The sequence below is a fragment of the Nipponia nippon genome, unplaced genomic scaffold (genome assembly GCF_047370975.1).
Source record: "Nipponia nippon isolate SJK-2023a ecotype South Korea unplaced genomic scaffold, ASM4737097v1 scaffold_14, whole genome shotgun sequence".
Taxonomy (NCBI): Eukaryota; Metazoa; Chordata; class Aves; order Pelecaniformes; family Threskiornithidae; genus Nipponia; species Nipponia nippon.
Window position 1 is genome coordinate 5672586 of NW_028262330.1, and position 18315 is coordinate 5690900.

The 18315-nt window shown below is 46.7% G+C and overlaps 1 protein-coding gene across 5 annotated transcripts in view; it reads left to right on the top strand.

Moving 5' to 3' along the window:
• RPTOR (regulatory associated protein of MTOR complex 1) overlaps positions 1–18315 on the top strand; it is a 160169-nt gene that overhangs the window by 129966 nt on the left and 11888 nt on the right. For 4 of the 5 annotated variants that reach the window (XM_087750829.1, XM_087750827.1, XM_087750825.1 and 1 more), the window contains 5 exons: positions 3793–3898; positions 6270–6384; positions 6885–7009; positions 8288–8392; positions 12482–12529. In XM_087750829.1, coding sequence (XP_087606955.1) covers positions 3793–3898; positions 6270–6384; positions 6885–7009; positions 8288–8392; positions 12482–12529 — 499 coding nt within the window. The remainder of the gene's footprint in view (positions 1–3792; positions 3899–6269; positions 6385–6884; positions 7010–8287; positions 8393–12481; positions 12530–18315) is intronic. The other variant, XM_087750826.1, reaches the window with a different exon arrangement.

Genomic DNA, 18315 nt, shown 5'->3' on the forward strand with positions numbered 1-18315 from the left:
AGCATCTGGGACTCCCTTTTGCTCACGTCTTCAGAGGAAGAAGAGGAAAACAAAGATGGCAAACAGATGATTGTGGAAGCAGAAGCCACCCTAGAGCAGACATGAATTGCAGGTGCTGCAGGAAGATGCCGGAGCACCCAAAGTGGAACAGGTCAGGTAAAGGCATCACCATTTGTTGCTGCTCTGGGGGAGGAAGGGCTTTTGCTGGAGATGATGTTCAGCTTTCAGATTTGTCGCATTCAAGCAGTGCACCAGCAGTGAGGATGCAGACAGGAGAACTGAAACAAAAAGCACCTGATTAGATCAAATTCCATGCAGGAAAATCTAGGCAGGGCCCTTCTCTCCCCTCATCAGTTGGTGCCTTACTCATGCATTGGATCTCAGTCATGTGCTGGGGATCGGAGGTAGTGAAATAATCTTTCCCTGGTGTTTTCCTGATATGTCTACAGAGTCAGCTTTGACTGCTGCCCTGCCCCGGAGTTCAGGGTGTCTGCAGGAGGGAGCTCTGTGCAGCAGCAGAGACAGGGGGTGTTTGGTTTCTGTGAAGAAACACTTTTGCTGACCTGGCATAGCACAGATCACTGTTATATCACCCAGCACAAGTGTTGTCTCCAGAATGGTCAAAGCAATCAGAGATCGTATCTAACAAGATACAGAAGGATTTTGTCATTGTCAGTTCTGTCCAGACAGCAGGAGGAAAGCCTTAAGTAGCGGGCAGTAAGGATGCCTTTATGCTTTACCTAAGGAAATGATTATAACCATTTTAATTCCTTTTTTAAGGACCTGCGGATGAATGCAGGACTCAAGGATGCAGCAGAATGCTACAGTTGAAAGGACAGTAAATGTGCTCCAGAGGCCGTGCAAAAAGAAGATGAGGTTTCAGTGAGAAGGGATGTGCAATATGTGTGTGAATACTCTCAGGATGGAGCTGGGCCCTGCCTGCATGCGGCCTAGAAAGGAGGAGGTGGAGGAACCAGCACGGGTCGAGAGAAACAAGCACCTGCGTCCTCCTGCACCTTGGGAAAGCACACTGCAGCAGCCTGCTCTCCGTGAACACGCGTTCCCATCGGAGAGCTTGGCCTGCATGCTGCAGCCTCTCGGCGATGTCCACTGGCGGGTCAGTGGTACCACGCGAGAAGCGCATAGTTGCACGCAGTTTTAAAAGGATCTGTATGTGCGTTTTCAAAAATAAATGCTTTGACGTTGTTGGGGAGGAGGAGTTGTGCTCTTTTTACAATCAAATCTTGCGCTCTTGCTGCATTCATGGTGCAGGTCTTCACTTGCATTTCTGAAAGGATCTCAGGTGTGTGTGCTTCGGGTTGTTAGTGGTTGGACCTTTGATGATTGGACATTTGGCGGTTTATTGTCTCCAAAGCAATCAACATACACAGTTTCAACATCACAAGGAGTATTGGAGATTTCTCACAAGCCAGCCTGCCAGAACTTCCCCAAAGATTTGTCATCCCATCGGTGACAAGCTATAGGTGGTGCTGGCCATACTTCTGTCTTGGTTTCTTACTCAGTCCCTTTTGCCATCTGCTCCTCCGCTTGCAGGTGGTATGCAGGACACACCAGGCAAGTGAGTTTTTGAATGGAAAGGCCACTTCTGCCACCAAAACCCATTCACTGCTGTTCAGCAATGGCCAAGGAAGAAGCTGTCCTAGCGAGCTTGGGAGGACGGGCAGTCCCCGAGTAGCACGGATGGAGGGGTATTGGCTGGTCTCAGTGAGCCTGGTGGGACTGTCCCGGCCTGCGAATGTGCCTTTTTGCATCGCTGTTCCTCTCGCCTGGGAGCCTGCACGCTGTCTCCCTCTCGTCAGTATTACATCCCACAGTCACTTGCACTGAGCGTACTTCCAGCCGTGTCTCAGGCTTGTCTTGCCACATGTGGTCTGCTGATGCTATAGCATCTAGGGACCATACCCTGAGAGATCTCGTTATAGGAGAAATCTTTATTACTGATATTGGATGATAAAAACAACTGCCTGCTCAGGCTCCTTGGAAGAGTTATTTTTCTTCAGACCTGAGAAGCCCAGCAACTCCTTTAATCTGATATTCTTTATCTGCTGGAACGAAGAGTGCTTTGCTCAACTGCATAATGGCGTATTTCTTAGTCCTAAACTCTGAAAGCTGCTGGGTGCCTGTAGAATTTACCAGTCTGCTCATTCCCTTCTCTTCCCCTGGCCTTTTAGGTCTTACTTTAATTTATTCCCAGAGAAGCTGGATTTTCATTAAGGTGTAGGTGTAATCTCTCTGCTCTCAAATCTCCTTTGATGTATTTTATCTTAGGTTTGTTTATTGCTTTAAATTATTGGTCATTTGTCATTGCCTTTGTAATAGATGTTGTATTCTTGAAAAATTGAAATAGTATTGCTTTTTTTTTTTTCTGCTGGGAGAAAGGTGGAGGGCGAGTTTCTTATTTTTTATTTATTTTGAAGAAGCAGCATTTCAGCTCAGTAGTAGTTGTTTTCCAAAGTATAGTGCATTTTGAAGACAGTATATATAATAGTGACAGGCGATTTAAGTACTTTCTTATTCAGGAAAAAAACCTGTGTGTTTGTGGGGAATGGGGAAGGAGTGAAAGGACTTTGTCTTTTATGTCTCCCTTCTCCAGGAGATACTCCTTTTGGAACAGCCATCGTCAAAAGAAGCTAGATTAGAGTCCTGTAGCTCAGCTCCTTAACTGATCCAGGGGTGTTTCTAGAGCAGTGGTGTTGCTAGTCTTGGATAATTTTTTAAGCATTAAATAAGAGACATCATGTGTAACTCCTGCAGTGGTTCTGGGGATGAGATCATATGAGTTTATTCCTTTTGATCCTGTACTTTGACTAAGGGTATGAATTAGCAGCAGCGCCTTGACTTGCCAAATCCCTGGCAGGAGCTGCCGGTAGCGCTGGTGCAGAATCCCGAACTGGCCTTCTGGCTAGAGGACAGATTTTGCAGGAAAACCCTGGTAGTATGCCGAAGCCTGGAGCTATGGGGTGTGAATAAATATAATAAAGTAGATCAGAGTGGCTGTGTGCTGCTCCAGGGCCTCTCTCTAATCTCAGACTGAAGTTTGTGTGTAATCAAACATAGATGACACGGGGCCGTCATTTTCTTGCAACCAATTCTGGTATGGGAAACTGAAACGGTTGCCATTACTAGTAAATGTGGTGTTGGTAACTTGAGCATCTTGGGGATTTGAAAATAGAATAATGCCTTTTTTGGCCTGCAGTCATCTATTAGCGATGAAAGAAAGATTTTAATGTGTTCTGAGCTTTCTGTCTGTATCAAAGTTGTGTTCTCTCTTTAATCTCAGGACTGCTACGTGATGCTTTTCAGCTGAAAAGTGCTAATCGGAGTAATCTGTATTGCACTGGAATTGGGCTTGTGTTGTTTAGGGAGGAAAGGAGTTACGGTGACTGTGTGCACGGTAGCAAGAGATGCCTTACCAACCCATCGTGTGTGGTACAGTGCCGGGTGATTTGAATGTGCGTGGCTCTTCAGAAACCCTATGTCATTTGATTTGGAGAAATGCCTATGGCTTAAAGACAAAACAAAATATAGGACAGCAAAAGGAAAGGGGAAGAGATTACAGATGATGGGGAAGATGTAGATCAGAAAGATGCTCAAATATTTAATAACATAAGGTCCCATGGGCTCCTCCGTTTACTGCCTCTGAAGCTGGGGACCTGAAAGAATTTATGGCTCAGTATGACGTGCATGTGCGAGTGTGCGTTGCAAAGGTAATTCACGGAGTTTTGATGGTTACTGTTGTTTTTTGTTGTGAATATGTTGATATACCAAAAGATCCCAGAAGAGCATGACTTGGAGAGCCAGATTCGCAAGGAGAGAGAGTGGCGGTTTCTGCGCAACGCTCGTGTCAGGAAGCAAGCCCAGAAGATCATCCAGAAGGGTGAGTGATTTCCCTCTTGCCCACGCTGCAGGCAGCTTCCTTGAGCTCCGAGCACTGCGCTCAGTCAGGACGCTGAACTGTAAAACCCCAATTAATAACAACCCCATGCTGACCCTCAGATTTGAGAGATGCCCATGCTCTCTCCCATGTGCAGGCGAGGTGATGCTGCTGTAGGGTTTTTCGCTAATAATCACTCCTGTTTCCATTCTCAGCTGCTGGTTTTGTTTGCCAGATCAGGGGAGTGACCACTTTAGATGTCAAATGTCTGCCTTCCCCTTTGAAAACTTGACTACAGCGCCGTGTTAGAAAACGACGCGCTCGGTCACAAGTGGAGTGCTCAGCCGGCGCGTAGCACCAGGCTGGCTAACCTGTCGAGTCCAGCGTGGGAGTGGAGGAGCCTAAGAGTAATGACTTCTTTGAAGGAGGAAGGAGCTTGCCATGAAAGCAAGCTTCCCCACTTATAAGAATTGACAGAGCATCCGATTTTCAATGCAAGTGTTGGCTCCCGAGCCCTCTCGGCTGATGGGCAGCAGCTGAGCTCTTCAGCCATGTACCCCATCGCAGCCGGCACCCCCGCAAGAGCCAGAGCAGCCGGCATGAAATCGATAATTCAGAGGCCCTTACCAGATGGTATTGATTTACCATTTGGGCTTTTCCTCTGTGTCCTGTAAAGTTTGGATGGATACTGTGGGTTATGTTCTTAAAGGGCTAGAAGGCAGAATATTGTAGGATAAACTTCAGAGCTGCGGTCTGGCTAAGGCGGCTCAGGCAGTGTTTGACGTGTGTCAGACACCGTTTGGATGGCCGGTCATGGCAAACCAGCCCTGCCGAGCTGCTGGACGTGTCCTCCGCATGCTCAGAAGACATCTCAGCGATGTCTTTCACGTTCCCCACTCTGCTGAACTCTGTAAATGATTGCTTACTCCTTATATCCCATTATATTTTTAATGCTTGTATGTATGGCTTTATGTGTGTTTCCCTCTAATGTGCCTCAGGTTCATGTTTCATTAGCGTGTACTCTCCGGAAAGCTGATATTGCTTTTATTTATGACTCTTTATGCCTCTGCAAGGCAGCAGTTGGGCTGAAATTCTTACAGTGCAGGAATTTATTCGAATACAGTGGAACCCGATGAAATGCCCTCAGGAATTTGCATGCCAAAATTATTCCTGCCTGTGTGCCTTGAACCACAGAGGCTGGGGAGCGACATTTATGGGAGCTCTTCTCATGGCATCATCCCGGCAGCATTCCCGGGTGGCAGAGCTGTACGGGTGAGGACTGTTCCTCTCCTGGGATGCTTGCTGAGGCACGTGGAGTTGGAAATAATCATTTGCTGAATGAAGAACTGCCCAAGGCTCAGCCTCCCGCATGTACCTCGTCGTCTGGAGGTTTGCTGGGCTGGAGTCAGTACAATGGGTAGCTTAATGTCGTGAAACTGCAGAATATCATAAACCAAAGTAATATAGAAATGGAACTGGACCCCAGGAGATGGCTTGGGAGATCTTTTGGAATACAAAGAATGGGATTTTTCGTGCTTGCCTGAAGAAGTTAAATCTTTTTCTAAACAGTGTTCATATTTGGTTGCTTGACCCGAGTGACTAAAATGCCAGTATTCATTAAAAAAAAATGAAAATGTGAAATATTGAACAGAATTAAAATAGACTTACAATCTTTTAATGAAAATTAGATTAAATGGGTGCATTCTAAAACAAACTAGAACTGAGTAAATGCCTCCTGGGCTTATGGTTTTGTGTGATGAATTCATACTGTGCCAAAAAATTGCAGTGTCAGGGGTACCAGCACTGTTTATGAATAGCAAACTGTTCTAAAGAAAAGATGGGAAAGATCTTTAACCATCGTTTAATGTCTCTATGGAAAATATATTTTTCATTTGCAAATTAACCTAAAATTTAAAAGAGCTGAAATGGAAGGTTGAATAAATAATCCACAAGCTAAAATGGAACACTGTATGTTAAGTTGAAAAAAAGCGTTTTCATTTTTTTTTATTTTGAAAAAACAATGTTGATTTTTCTGTCAACGCAAACTGGTATTTCTCTGGGCTTGGTTGTGCTTGCTTGCTGTGTTCTCTTCAGTTACCAAAGTAAAGGACCCCCTGGTTTGTCACCACAATGTTTAGTTTGTGCCTCAAGACATGAGAAAATCAGCATGGAGGAGTCGGGGCTGTCAGATAACTGGGATCTGAGAAGGTTCTTGAAGGAGGAAAGTGTTGGGGGGTCTGTTGGTGCGAACTGAGGGGTGAGGAGGAGGAGAGTAGTGACACATGGCTCTGGGAAGCCGTCGGGGTTCGAGCCCCGTCCCTCGGGCGAGGTGTTCCCAGGCACTGAGCCGTGGCTGCCTCCTGTCCCCCCGCAGGTATTTCCCGGCTGGATGATCAGATCTTCCTCAACAGGAACCCGGGTGTCCCCTCCGTGGTGAAGTTCCACCCGTTCACGCCCTGCATCGCCGTAGCCGACAAAGACAGCATCTGGTAAGAGTTTCCCCGGGTCTCTCAAGCGCTCGTTGCCCTGCTGCCTCGGGGCACGTGCAAGTGGGTTCAGAGCAGCACATCAAAGAGCGCATATGGATTATCGCGGGGTAGCACTGCTATAGCTTGTTCCTTTTCTCCCGCTCCTCTCCATGGCCATCCTTCCCTCTTTCAGGGCAGGGAGATGGGGCAGAGTTCTCCCGAGTTCAGTGCCGTAGTTGTAAGCATTGCACCTAGTCCTTTTCTATGGGAGGTGCTGGGTTAGAGAGCTGCAAGCGAATCCTGCCGGATTTATAATAGTTACTTAAAATTGGGCTTTTATCCTATTTCTTTTGCAGAAGGTTGACATACGTTGTTAATAAAATAATGCTGAACACCAAAGGAGAGAAACAAATTGAATTGGTATCCAATGTATACGATTTTTAGTTTTGCTGTAATGAGTAGATCTCTTTACAGCTTGCACAGAGAACAAAGAACTGACTTGATATTTTTTCCTCCCCCAGTTTTTGGGACTGGGAGAAAGGGGAAAAGCTGGACTATTTCCACAACGGGAACCCTCGCTACACCAGGATCACAGCAATGGAGTACCTGAATGGACAGGACTGCTCCTTGCTGCTGACTGCCACAGGTAAATAACACGTTTTCCCACGTATGAGGGCAGGACTGGGGGGCCTTTACAGAATTCAAGTCCACGTGAGCTGTTCTGGACCTCTTGCTCTCCTCTCTGTGAATTAAGCCCAAGCTGACCCTTCCCCTCCCCTGCGGCTTGCCTGCCTGGTCTCAGCTGAGGAGGCATTTCCAGGATCAAACCTGAAAGTTGTTTCTGGCAGTACTGAAATCTCTTAACTGCTTAAGTTGGTGCTGCAAAGGTTTTCAAATGACTAACAAATCAAACGCTTGCTGAAACTGTTTCCAATTACAGCTTTATTTGTTACATCATTCTGAGTCTTTACCTGTCATTGCAAGTTCGTGGTAGCCTCCTATACAATACCTCGGGCAACGTGGTTTTAGTTGGTTAAAAGCTGCTGTCCAGAGCTGAAAATGAAATCATGCTGTGACCAAAGTGTAAGAAATCAAACCTTTGTGCTGTTTTAAGTCTAGAGCAGGCACAGCTTATTTTAAGCACTAAACTTCTCAAACAGTTCTGAGTTTTTCTCTAGTCCGTATATCTCACCCAGGGGAAATGGTTCTCTAGAATGCCCTGTTGCATCAGGTAAGGTAGCATGAAGAGCTCTTTCCCATTCATTGGTCTGTAAAGCTGTGAGTAAGATCTGCTTCTCTCCCAGGGAACCATTCTAAACCTGTCAGTCTAAGTGTTTTCAATAGCTTTTCAGACTTCATGCTGAAATGTACAGGTTGGGTATAATTAAGAGAGGTGGAAGAGGAGCTGAGAGGGCCTTCAGGACATTTTCCTTTCAATTTATTGATTCTTAGCACAAAAGTTTCACAGATGGGGAACAAATTGAAAAAATACATGATGTTCTTGAAAAATTTGCTGCTGATGGGCTGGGCTTTGATTCAGCTTCTACTGTGGGGTTGTATTTTGTATTTAGTAGGGTACTTTTGTGGCTCTCGGCACCAATAGCAAGGAGGACAGAGACAAATCCTAGAGAAAATGAATGGGTCAAAGAAATGGAGCAACATCTAATTCAGGTGTTATTTGAGGGAAGGAGAAAAGCTCTTCCAGAACAGTTTCCAGCAGAACAATGCTTTAGGTTTCATGGATGTAAGATTAGAGAGGAAAAACAACTCTAATAAAAAGGATTAAGTTCAAGTGACACACTCAGTTTTGGCGTTTGTATGACTACAGTTCTGCTTCTCTTCTTCCTTTGTTGTGCACAAGTAATTATGAGAGTTGCATCAGCAGTGACGTTGCACTCTGTTCTCTTTTTCTGTGTCTCCCAAGATGATGGTGCCATCAGAGTGTGGAAGAACTTTGCAGACCTGGAAAAGAACCCAGAGATGGTAACTGCCTGGCAGGGGCTGTCAGACATGCTGCCAACTACGCGAGGTGGGTTCCCACTAAGTTTTGTTCAGGGGGATAAAAATAATTTGCGATGGCAGGGTTTTTTCTATGGATGGGGAGAATAAAATGGGTTTCTCAACTTCAGCCATCAGTAACATCCTTGTTCAACAGTCTCTGCCTTCTGGAATGGCCTTTTGGCAGGCCTTGGTGAGGAATCGCTTTTCCATTTCTCACAAAACAAACCAACAAAACCGAAAGCCCAGCACAGCAATCTGACACGCACGCACTGAAGAACAACCAGAGCAGCCTCTTGCTGGGGAGCAGAAGGGCACAAAGTCCTTGTCCTTTACAAGCTTCCCAGCAGCTGTCTTGCCCAAGCGTTCCTCTTAACTGTGCTCCTAAGGAGAGAACTGGAGAACAACGGTGGAACTGGGCGCTGCCCTGCTCCATGCTTGGCATGGCAGGAGGTTGTTCTTCCCCTTTGGGTGGGGTGGTAGCTCACGTATTGCCTCTTTCCATCTGATGGGCTGCTCAGCCTTTGCACAGCTTTGCATGTTGCACCTGTGACCTCCTTTAGCCTGAGCTCAAATTTTGGCAATTATTCTTCACTCTTTATTGTGGGTCAGGAGGTGGCAAGAGAATATGCAATCTAAATCTGACCCGTGCAGAAGGACGGCACAGTTAGACATTACCTGCTTTGAATGTTAGAAAAGTTGGATAGAAAAAGGTGTAAAAAGGAGCACTGGCATCCAGCCATACCCAGGATGAAGCCAGAAGACCAGTTTGAATAACCCTGAAGTCTGTTTTAGGACATAAAAGGAGGTGGAGGTTTCGTCCTTCTGAGACTTGGTAATGTACTAATGCTCTAATGGTGATTCTCTGTCACTTAGATATTTTTAATCAAGGCTACACGTTTTTCTAAATGTGCGGTAGTTCAATCAGCACTTGTGGGATTGATGCGGGAATTGCTGGGTGAGGCTCCCTGGCTTGTGCTGTGCAGGAGGTCAGATGAGATGACCATCATAATTCATCCCGACCTTAAAATCTGACAGTTCTCATTTCTGAGCTTATGTGGTTCATCACAGGAGCCTGACACAGCTCTTTTAGCTATTCGTTGGATTTTACTAGTGCTGCCTTGTTGAGCTCATATCTGTTATGTTTTCCTTAACACCTCATGGTTTGTCTCTGGTGTTTTAGGAAAGAGGAACTGTGTTTGAGGTAACTTTAGGCTCTGTGCCTCGCTGCGGTATGTGCACAAAACTGATTATAAGCTGCTGGAAGTTTGCAGCGTACTATGAAAATTGCCATGGTCAAAACCTGCTCTTTGCAGAGATGTCGATAAAAGCAGGAGGAAAACAGTGGTAATGCACCGAGTGGTGAAAGGTCTGGATGTCCTTAGGCAGAGAGGAAGGTGTCCAGTAGCCATCTGAAGCTGCCCTTCGTAGTGTCATTCGGTTGGTCTGTACTTTCTTGTCAACACCAGCTTTCCTGAAGGATGTTGGTTAATGTTTCCTATCCCTGGATTCAGGACCTTGCTTCCTTCGTGCCGGTAACGGACTCGCCCAAACGACTGGGAATTCCCCCAGACTGCTCTGGTCATCGGCTTCTCGCTGCATCGTCGGTCGTGTTCAGGGAGGATGCTGACAACTGTCGACTGAACTCCTTCAGGCTAATTCCATTTTCCTGCCTTACTTTCTACATGCACCTTACCAAGGCATAACGTTTGCTGATTGTACCTTACTCTCTACAGGCCTTTAATATAGCAGAGAGGATTGTTAGCATCAATGTCTGACAGTGCAAAATAGGTTAAGAGCTGAGGCAAGAGCTGATTTAGCTATAAGAGTCGAATGGCTACGCTTGCCAAAACAGGAGTTTTGAAACTTTTAAGTCTGTTCTCTTTAAGATTTTGTTTTTCCCCCACCTTTTCTTTCCTGCATAGTCTTAGGAAGTCTGGGGCCTGTTTTCTTTGCTTTTCACCTTCGGAGCAATAGAATTGGGTTCGGACAGAGAAGGACAGATTTCTTTGTGGAGAGAGAAATAAATGTAGTCACTTCAAAAGAGCTATGTGGATCAAGTCCCCTTGGAAAACGAGACTCTCTCGCACGGTTCTTTTGCTGCCAAGACCATAGTTGTGGTCCAGCACTGGCTCATAAAACTGAAGATGCATCTTTGAAGCTACAGAGCTCAGGAGTTTTACTGGAGTTTGTTTGCTCCTACTATTGATTTACTTCTCTCCTCTCCCACCCTTTTCCCCTGTGTCATACTCATCTCTGAATTTAATGGTTTTCTTGACAGCAACCAGAATACTGACTTTTCTAGGCAGTTTTCCCACTTATAAAAGGAGAGAGGAATATGTAATACCTAAATGCATCCTTTGGAAGCTTAAAAAGCATCCCCGGGTTGTCCGAGCAATGCGAGGTCAACAATAACATGCTCAGGGGCTGCCTGCGAGGGGGAGCAGACCAGAGTGAGGCACAGAACTTAAACTTCTGTAGTCTGTAGAGGACTTGGTTGTGGTGTGCAGCCCCAGGTAAGAGAAAGGAGCTGAGACAGCCAAGCTAGTGTGTTAAACTTGGCCCCAGTTCATTGCAGTTAATAGTTGACTTGAGACTCAGGGTAGGTGAGTCTTAATGTAAATGCTGGCAAACTACTGTGTGGGAACCCTCTTTTTTCTGTATAAGATTTTTTTATTTTGATCTTGTTTAGATCAGCACTCGTGATGCACCAAGAAAATATCTTTCAATCAAAATCAGGGTGTTCAAAGCAGCATTGGTACCAGGTGCTCTAGCGTAAGGCAGTGACTGGGAATCTCCAGCATGAGAGACGGAGGGGGCTGAGAAAAAGGCAAAACGCCTGTTGTTAATAGCCTAGTGTTTCAAAAGATGTAGGAAAAACTAAGCATTTTCTAGCGAGCAGCGTAGGAAGAACATAAACCTGACGTGCTCTGAAGCTGTGATTTCACAGCAGGAGGCTTTGGGAATTCTGGCAATTTCTACAGAAAAGGGTGTTTGAAGGCTGCGGGTTGCGTGAGCGGCGTGGGCTTGCAGAGCAGCACAGAGACCCATCGCCTGGCGTCTGCACGAGAGCTGGGTCTGGAGCCGCTCTGAATTTGCACCGCCGGGCAGGCTGGGTCGCGCAGCTCTCGGGCTGTCTTTTACGACAAGTGGCCGTGCTCGTGCTTCTGAACAAAAGTACCATGTTTTGTATTGTTTCTTTCTGACAAAGGGAAACAAGCCACGATCCCCCAGTCAGAATGGCTTTGCCCTTTAAAACAGTACAGTTCTGGAATTTGGAAAAATACAGAAGTGTAACCAGCTGCTTCACAATTACCAGACGCCGTCTGCTCAGCTGTTCCCTCCCCAGCTCCTTGTGTGCTGCCGCAGATGCCTGCGTTGCTTTCCCTTCTCCAGTTCAGCACAGAAAACCAGTATATCACTTCTAAAGGGGTGCCAGGGGAGGACCGAAGGGCTCAGCCCAGTCTCTTCCTGAATACCTGGAGCTCCCTGTGCGATATTTTCCAGGGTTGTCCCAAGGTGCCTCTCACCTCCCCGTTCACTGCCGCGCTGCAGTGCTCTCTTATTGCCTAACGGCTAGAAATTAGTCTGTGGCTAACTTACGGGTGCTCCGTTTAAACAGCCCTTAAGTTGTTTGCGCTCTCTGCAGGCTGGTTAGCTATGCCCTGAAGCACGGGGCAGAGGAGTCCCCGGCGCAGCGGCACTGCTGCGGGGAGCCCAAGACCTTCCATGGCAGAAGCCTCGTGTTCTGTGCTTGAGTTATTTGGATTTCTGTCTGTCGCTTCCTGATGCGTTTTGCTTCAGAACAGGGACCAGATCATGCAAAGGATAGTCTCCTTGCTCAAGAAGAAATGTCAAATCTGTGCTGTTGTCAGCCAGCCAGAATACTCACTTCACACACGACAGGCGCCACCGTTGATGGCTTCCCAGGGAATGCTGTGATTGAACTAGTGCCTGCTCTCTGGATGGAGGCATGTGCTGCTCTTGGTGCTTCTGCTTCTCTTTTATGTTCTTTCCTTTAATTTGAGTTGCTTTTTCTAATCCTTTTTTAAGATTTATTTTTGCTCTCGCTGACCAACTTACCCTTAGCATCAACCCCTTAATCCCTGTCTTCTCACAGGTCTGGCCCGAAGGGTTTCAATCTATCTTGACAGAAGTAAACAGGGAGGTGAGTGCTTTCTTTCCTGTTACCTATGATCAGCTGGGGTGGGAAGGACCTCCTCGTCTGGCTTTGGGTTGGTTGACTGGTTGTTTTTTTGGCATTGTTTGAATGACTGCTGGGTCCTTGTGGTTCCTGGAAAGCTTTGCTGCTTCTACCTCTCCCATTCCTCGCCTTGTGTCTGTGTCCCTAACAGCCATGAGAAATGCAGGGAGGGTGTCTGTGCTCTCTAGGTAAGCGTAGCCAACCGCTGGGAAAAGGGCATCTTCAGGTACTCTGAGCTCTCTGCAGCGAGAGGAGGTGTGGGTGGGATGTACAAGTCTCTCTTTTCCAGGAAGATTTCAAAGCGTCCCTGGACAAAAGGGTTTGAATGACAGGTTCCAAACGTGAACCGCTGTTAAGCTAATGTGGATTTTACTGGGGTTTATAATACACTTTTGCTATAAAGATCATGTGAAAAGGAGCAGCTGATTAATCTTTCCTGGGAGGCTTAGAATAGTGGACTTTCGGCAAGGATATGCCTAATAAATTTTACAAATTCTGTTCTTTCACGTGGAAGGAAGGTAAATGAACTCCCCAGCTGCCATCTGTAGAAGCCAGGACTGTGCAGTGTCTGCATTGCTCTGGAGCCTGGCCCCCTCCTCTGCTCCCAAGGTCTTCGGGGGAAACAGATGGCTGATGCGTCAGGGCGCCTTTGTGTGTGTGCACGTCCGTGGACGCTAATGTTGACGTAGTCATCTTGAGTTATTCATCAATTATTAATATTTGCTGACTGATAAAAACTCAAAAATCCACTGGCAAAGGGAAAGGCTAAAATTAGCAAGACTTGGCTGCAGGGAATTCCCTGCTCAGTAAACCGGGCATCCGAACAGTTTAAGGAAATACCAGCCACTCCCTTGCTGGATCGATACCGCTGATGCCAAGCAATCGCGCTCTGTCCCAAGCACACAAATAACGGAGAATCAATAAAAAGCATTCACCAGCGTTTTGCAGCCAGGTGTTCTCCTAGTGAAAAATGCAGCAGAAGGATTCCTTCTCTCCCACTGAAGAAGTCTTAAAAACGTATGAGATTAGCTATTTGTTTGACAGAAAAATACATCAGCAATATTTAGATAAAATATACTAGTTTTGTCACTAAAGCACAGATAATCTGTTCTCATTGCCTAGGCTTCTGTGAGGAATTTTTACCTGAAGAGAGAGAGGGGACTGTCTCTTCACTCTCGCATCACTGGGTTGCTGGTTTTAGGCAGGAATCACCGGGCTCTGCTGTATTGCAGATCAGCGGTAAATTAGAGAAAGAGCAATGGCTTAATGGTCCAGGTCGTATCAGGCCACTGTGCAAGTCAGCCCGGGAATCCCTAAAGTTCACGTGAGCACAGAGCAAAGCCTGCAGCTGGTGAATTCAGCATCGGGAAGGCAGCCGAGCGATCAGGAGTCTTGAGATGCATTAGTGTGACCCTCTGCCCAGGCTGCTTCACCCCTGCTCCGTCGGAGCTCTCGTGGGGGGTCTCAGCACACCGCTGCATTACCTCCCGTCAGCACAACTGAATGCGCAATATGAAGAAGGAGACGGCGTTAACAAGAGAATATACATCTGACCTGTGCCCACCTCTATCCATCGCTGCCTCGTGGGGGTTGTTGGTGCTGATATGTAAACAGCTGTAATCTGTCTTACCTCGAGAAAATTTATACTGATCCCAAGCAAGAAAAAATAAGCACATATTTGCCAGGTCCCTGCTTCCTTCCTGCTCTCCTGGGGCTTACGAAACAAAGTGAAAGGTGTCAAATACCTGCTCTGCAGAAAAACAGGACCTTGCCCTCTGGAGGCTCGGCTCTCCTTTGAGTACTGCTGGCTCTTCTGGCAGGCAGGCAGCAATCCAGATGGGAGAGGGTGGAGAGGCAGCCTCGGAGCGTTCTTAGAAAGAGAAGTTCAGCTTCCTGAAGGGAACAGAAGAGGCAGCTTACTGGAAGGGAAGCTTCATGGGGAGCTGCAGGGCTCTTGAGCTGCACGGGGCAGCCTGCGACAGAGAGGAGCCTTGGCAGAGGGAAGGCTCTAACCTGCAAAAGGAGCTGACCAAATGATCAAACTCAAAGAGAGCTTACACTGGAGAACAAGAGGGAGAGAGAAAAGTAGAGTGAGGCTTCCTACATCTCCCCAGGGATTGGTATCTTATCCTTTCAGAATAAGAAGTTTGGGAGAAGCACCTTATTTCTGGTCCTGTTTTCTTATGGCAATAAAATAATTGGAGAATTGCAGCGCCAGGGGTTTGTGTTCTTTTAATTGGATTCCCAGCATCACAGCTACTCTTCTCCCTTGCTGTGCATAGTCCTTGGCATAAGAAGAGGGACACTTTTTGAAAGGATGTTGTAGAAATTAATGATGAGTGAGGTCATACAACCCTCCCGCTGCTTCCTGGAAATTAAAACAGTGATGCGCCTGATTGCTCAACCAGGAGGGCCCATGATTAAAAAATCATCAGTCAGAATCCGAGATGCTTTTATAGTGTTCTATGTAGGTATTCATGATTTCATTGAAATGCCAAGTACAGGCTGGCCACGTTCCAGTGATGTTAAAAATAAGTGCAGACACTTGGAATGCAGCTGCTTTCAACACCAGTGTTATTTACTGAAATTTATACAAGGAACTATCCCATCCAGACAAATCTGTTGCTCGGGGGAATCCTGAGGGAAGAGCCATAGAAAGTTACAGCTTCAAGAACGGCTGTTGGTATGCGTTGCCTTGTGTATAAACTTGCATCATACAGAACTGCAAGTACTTGGGTTAAAAGACTCAAAAACAAACAAACAAAACCAACCAAACAAACAAACAAAAACAAAAACCCACCACAAACCTTTAAAAATTTCTTTTCCTGAGCTGTGGGAGATTTGTTGCTCATAATCTGAGAGCATAATATTCCTTATGGGAACATTGTAATCTTAACTAATGATGCGTTAACAGAAGTGTATTGCTAGGATGCCTGTTTCTGCAGTACCACGGTTTCACTACTGGCCGTTGTCAGATGGTCGCATTGGTGTCGCGGCGTTGCCCCTGTTTGCTCCGTTTCTGTAAGTAGGTGGGAGCTTGGAAATAGGGTGGCAGTGCAGAACCTGGCTGCAGGGCTCAGGCAAGGAGCGGAGATTGCATGGGTTCGCAGAGCGCGTTACCTTTTTGCCAGAATGAGGCTGAGAAGCATCGTAGGTGCCAAACGTGCAAGCCAAAAGCCAGCAGGTGAACTGCAGTCTCAGTTGTAACATCCTGGAGCAGGACCTCTGTTAATTAAAAAGGAAATGATAATTAGTATTAAGTCCCACATTTGCTTCTCGTCCCAAAATACTAGAAATTTAACATATAAACATGAGCCAATACTGTATCATTTCCACCATGAAAACGTTTGCTCTTACATAGAAATAGTTCAGCTATTTATGTCTCATTTCGTACTGTGAGTGTCATCTTTGAATTTAACATTTCACAGTCAGAGGAAGCCTTCCCTGTTACACGCTTGCGAACGACTTAAATTTATGTACAAAGGCTTTTCTTCTTTTCAGACACATTTGAATTCTGGTTTAGCATTCCCAGTCGCATCCTGGGGTCCCCTTTCCCCCTTTCCTTCACCCACTTCTTTGTCAGGGCATCGCCTGGGCTGCAGCGGGAGCAGACCCCCGGCCCGGGGCTGGTGCTCGGCACAGGCGCGACCTCTGCAGCCGGGACCCGCCACCGTTCCAGGCTGCAGATGGAGCTGGCCCCATGTCCCAGTGCGAAGGTGCCAGGAGTTCTCCTCGGCTGCGGCTTTCATGCAAATGTTCTGTTATTTCTGGTGCCTGCGTTGTGTGGCGCAATAGGAGCATCCCGTACTCGGAGACTGCCTGGTCCACCCGCGAGCGCTGTGCATCAGAAGCAGCAAAAATGGTATTGCGTATTTTCTTGAGAGAATAAGAAGGCTGACGAAAGAAAGGGAAGATCCGTTGTTGATGATCAAATGCTGCACTTCCCTCTTCAGGAGAGCAGAGGTTATCGCTTATATGGACTATTTAAGTTTTATAAGAGAGGCAGGAGCTGCATTGGCTGCTTGGCAGAGCACAAGCCGCACCGTACACCAACGTCACCTCCTTCCTTTCTTTCCACCTGTGGGCTCTGTCAGCTCCTGGTTCGGGATGATCCCTTGTCCTTTCTATCTGGTCATCTCTCATGGGAGATCTCTCTACCATTTTACATGAAGTGAAACCCCTCTGGAGCTTCTTCCCTCAGTGAAACTTTCCCTAGCCGCCTAGCTGGCCTTGCTGACTGCCCTCAGTGTTTAAATTCCTGACAGATAAGCCAAGGCAAGCACCAAAACCGCCAGTCATCACCCTGAATTCACCATCTCTGTCCCCCTCCATAGAAAAGACACCTGGGACCACAGCAGGCTGGGGACTTGCTACCGATCAAACTGAAGAAAAACATTGTCTTCAAACTGGGGAATGTAACTGGAAAATTGGGAGCTTTAAAACTGCCTAAGAGCACATTGCCTACTTAACTCCATCAGTGATGGTAATGGCGATATCTATCTCAGCCTGCCAGGTTTATCTTGTCACATGGGCCATAAACAAGATGACAAATGAAAACACTTCAGTGATGTTTATCATCTAAATCACTGCCTGCTTGTTTGCCTCAGATCTCTAGCAGCCCTCCGAGCTGCCAGGCAATCTGAAGTAACAATCAATTTGACTCGCAAGATAAAGATACGAGCTCTCAGCTTAGCTGAGAGTCCCGAATTTCCCGCGGTAAGATGACGGACTGTCAGTAACCTTCAGTAATCTTCTCAGTGGTACGCAGCAAGATCAGGAAACGGCTTGCATGCGATGCTTAGGAAGGGGAGATGGGCAAAGTGTTTTATCTGAGTCTGTGCAAAACAAGGTCATTTCATCATCTTTGAAGAAAACTCGGTGTTTATAGGATGCCTTTGTTGTTTCCTTTGTGCCCTGTAAAGGTGTTTGGTCTGGTAAAAAGCCCTTACGGCCCTTTGGTGACAAAGAGCATGTTGGGGTAGGTTTAAATTTCCTGCTGGGGCTAATTCCTAGCAATAAATTGAGATAAATTCACATTTGTACCTTCTGGACAAGCAAGTTGCGGAGTGGAAATACAGGAATCCCACTGAAGGCAGCTGCGAATGGCTCGGAGCAGGAGCCTGCAGTCCTGATGCATTGCGGAGTGCTTTCTGACTCTGGCTTGCACGGGGTTATAAAATATTTCTCAGCACCGGAGTCTCAGTTTGGCATGGACGAGAGGATGAACCGCTGCTTCTGCAAGGCAAGGATGCTGCTTCTGCCTCTGCCGAAGGGAGAGCCCTCCCCAAGGAGACGAAAACAAACCCAAAACCTGGAGTTCTTGTCTGGTTTCCTCGTGTAGCGCTCCTGGGGCTTTTTATTTGTGTTTTTAATGGATGAATAAGAGTCTTCCTGGAAAACCCGCAGGTTTGGGGTTGGTCAGTCTTTGCAACGTAAAAAGCAAAGATAATTGGTGTACAGCTCTCCGCTTTAAGCGAAACGTTTCTGTACTGTGGAGGTAGCACACAGGTACAAAGAAGTCCCTACTAATTAAATGTATAAGAATTGTTCCTCGGAGATTTCCCCTGCCGAGTCAGGGCCTTCATTGCCAGCTATTTCCCGAGTCCCCATGTCTGGTTTGTTCTGATGCTTGCGTGCTCTGTGCTTAGGAGAGCCAGCTTGCTCGATGACTTTTGGACATCTTATTCCCTCCGCTGGGAAAGGAGGTGACATACAGTTACTCTTCTCTGGAAATTGCCGTACTGGCAAAG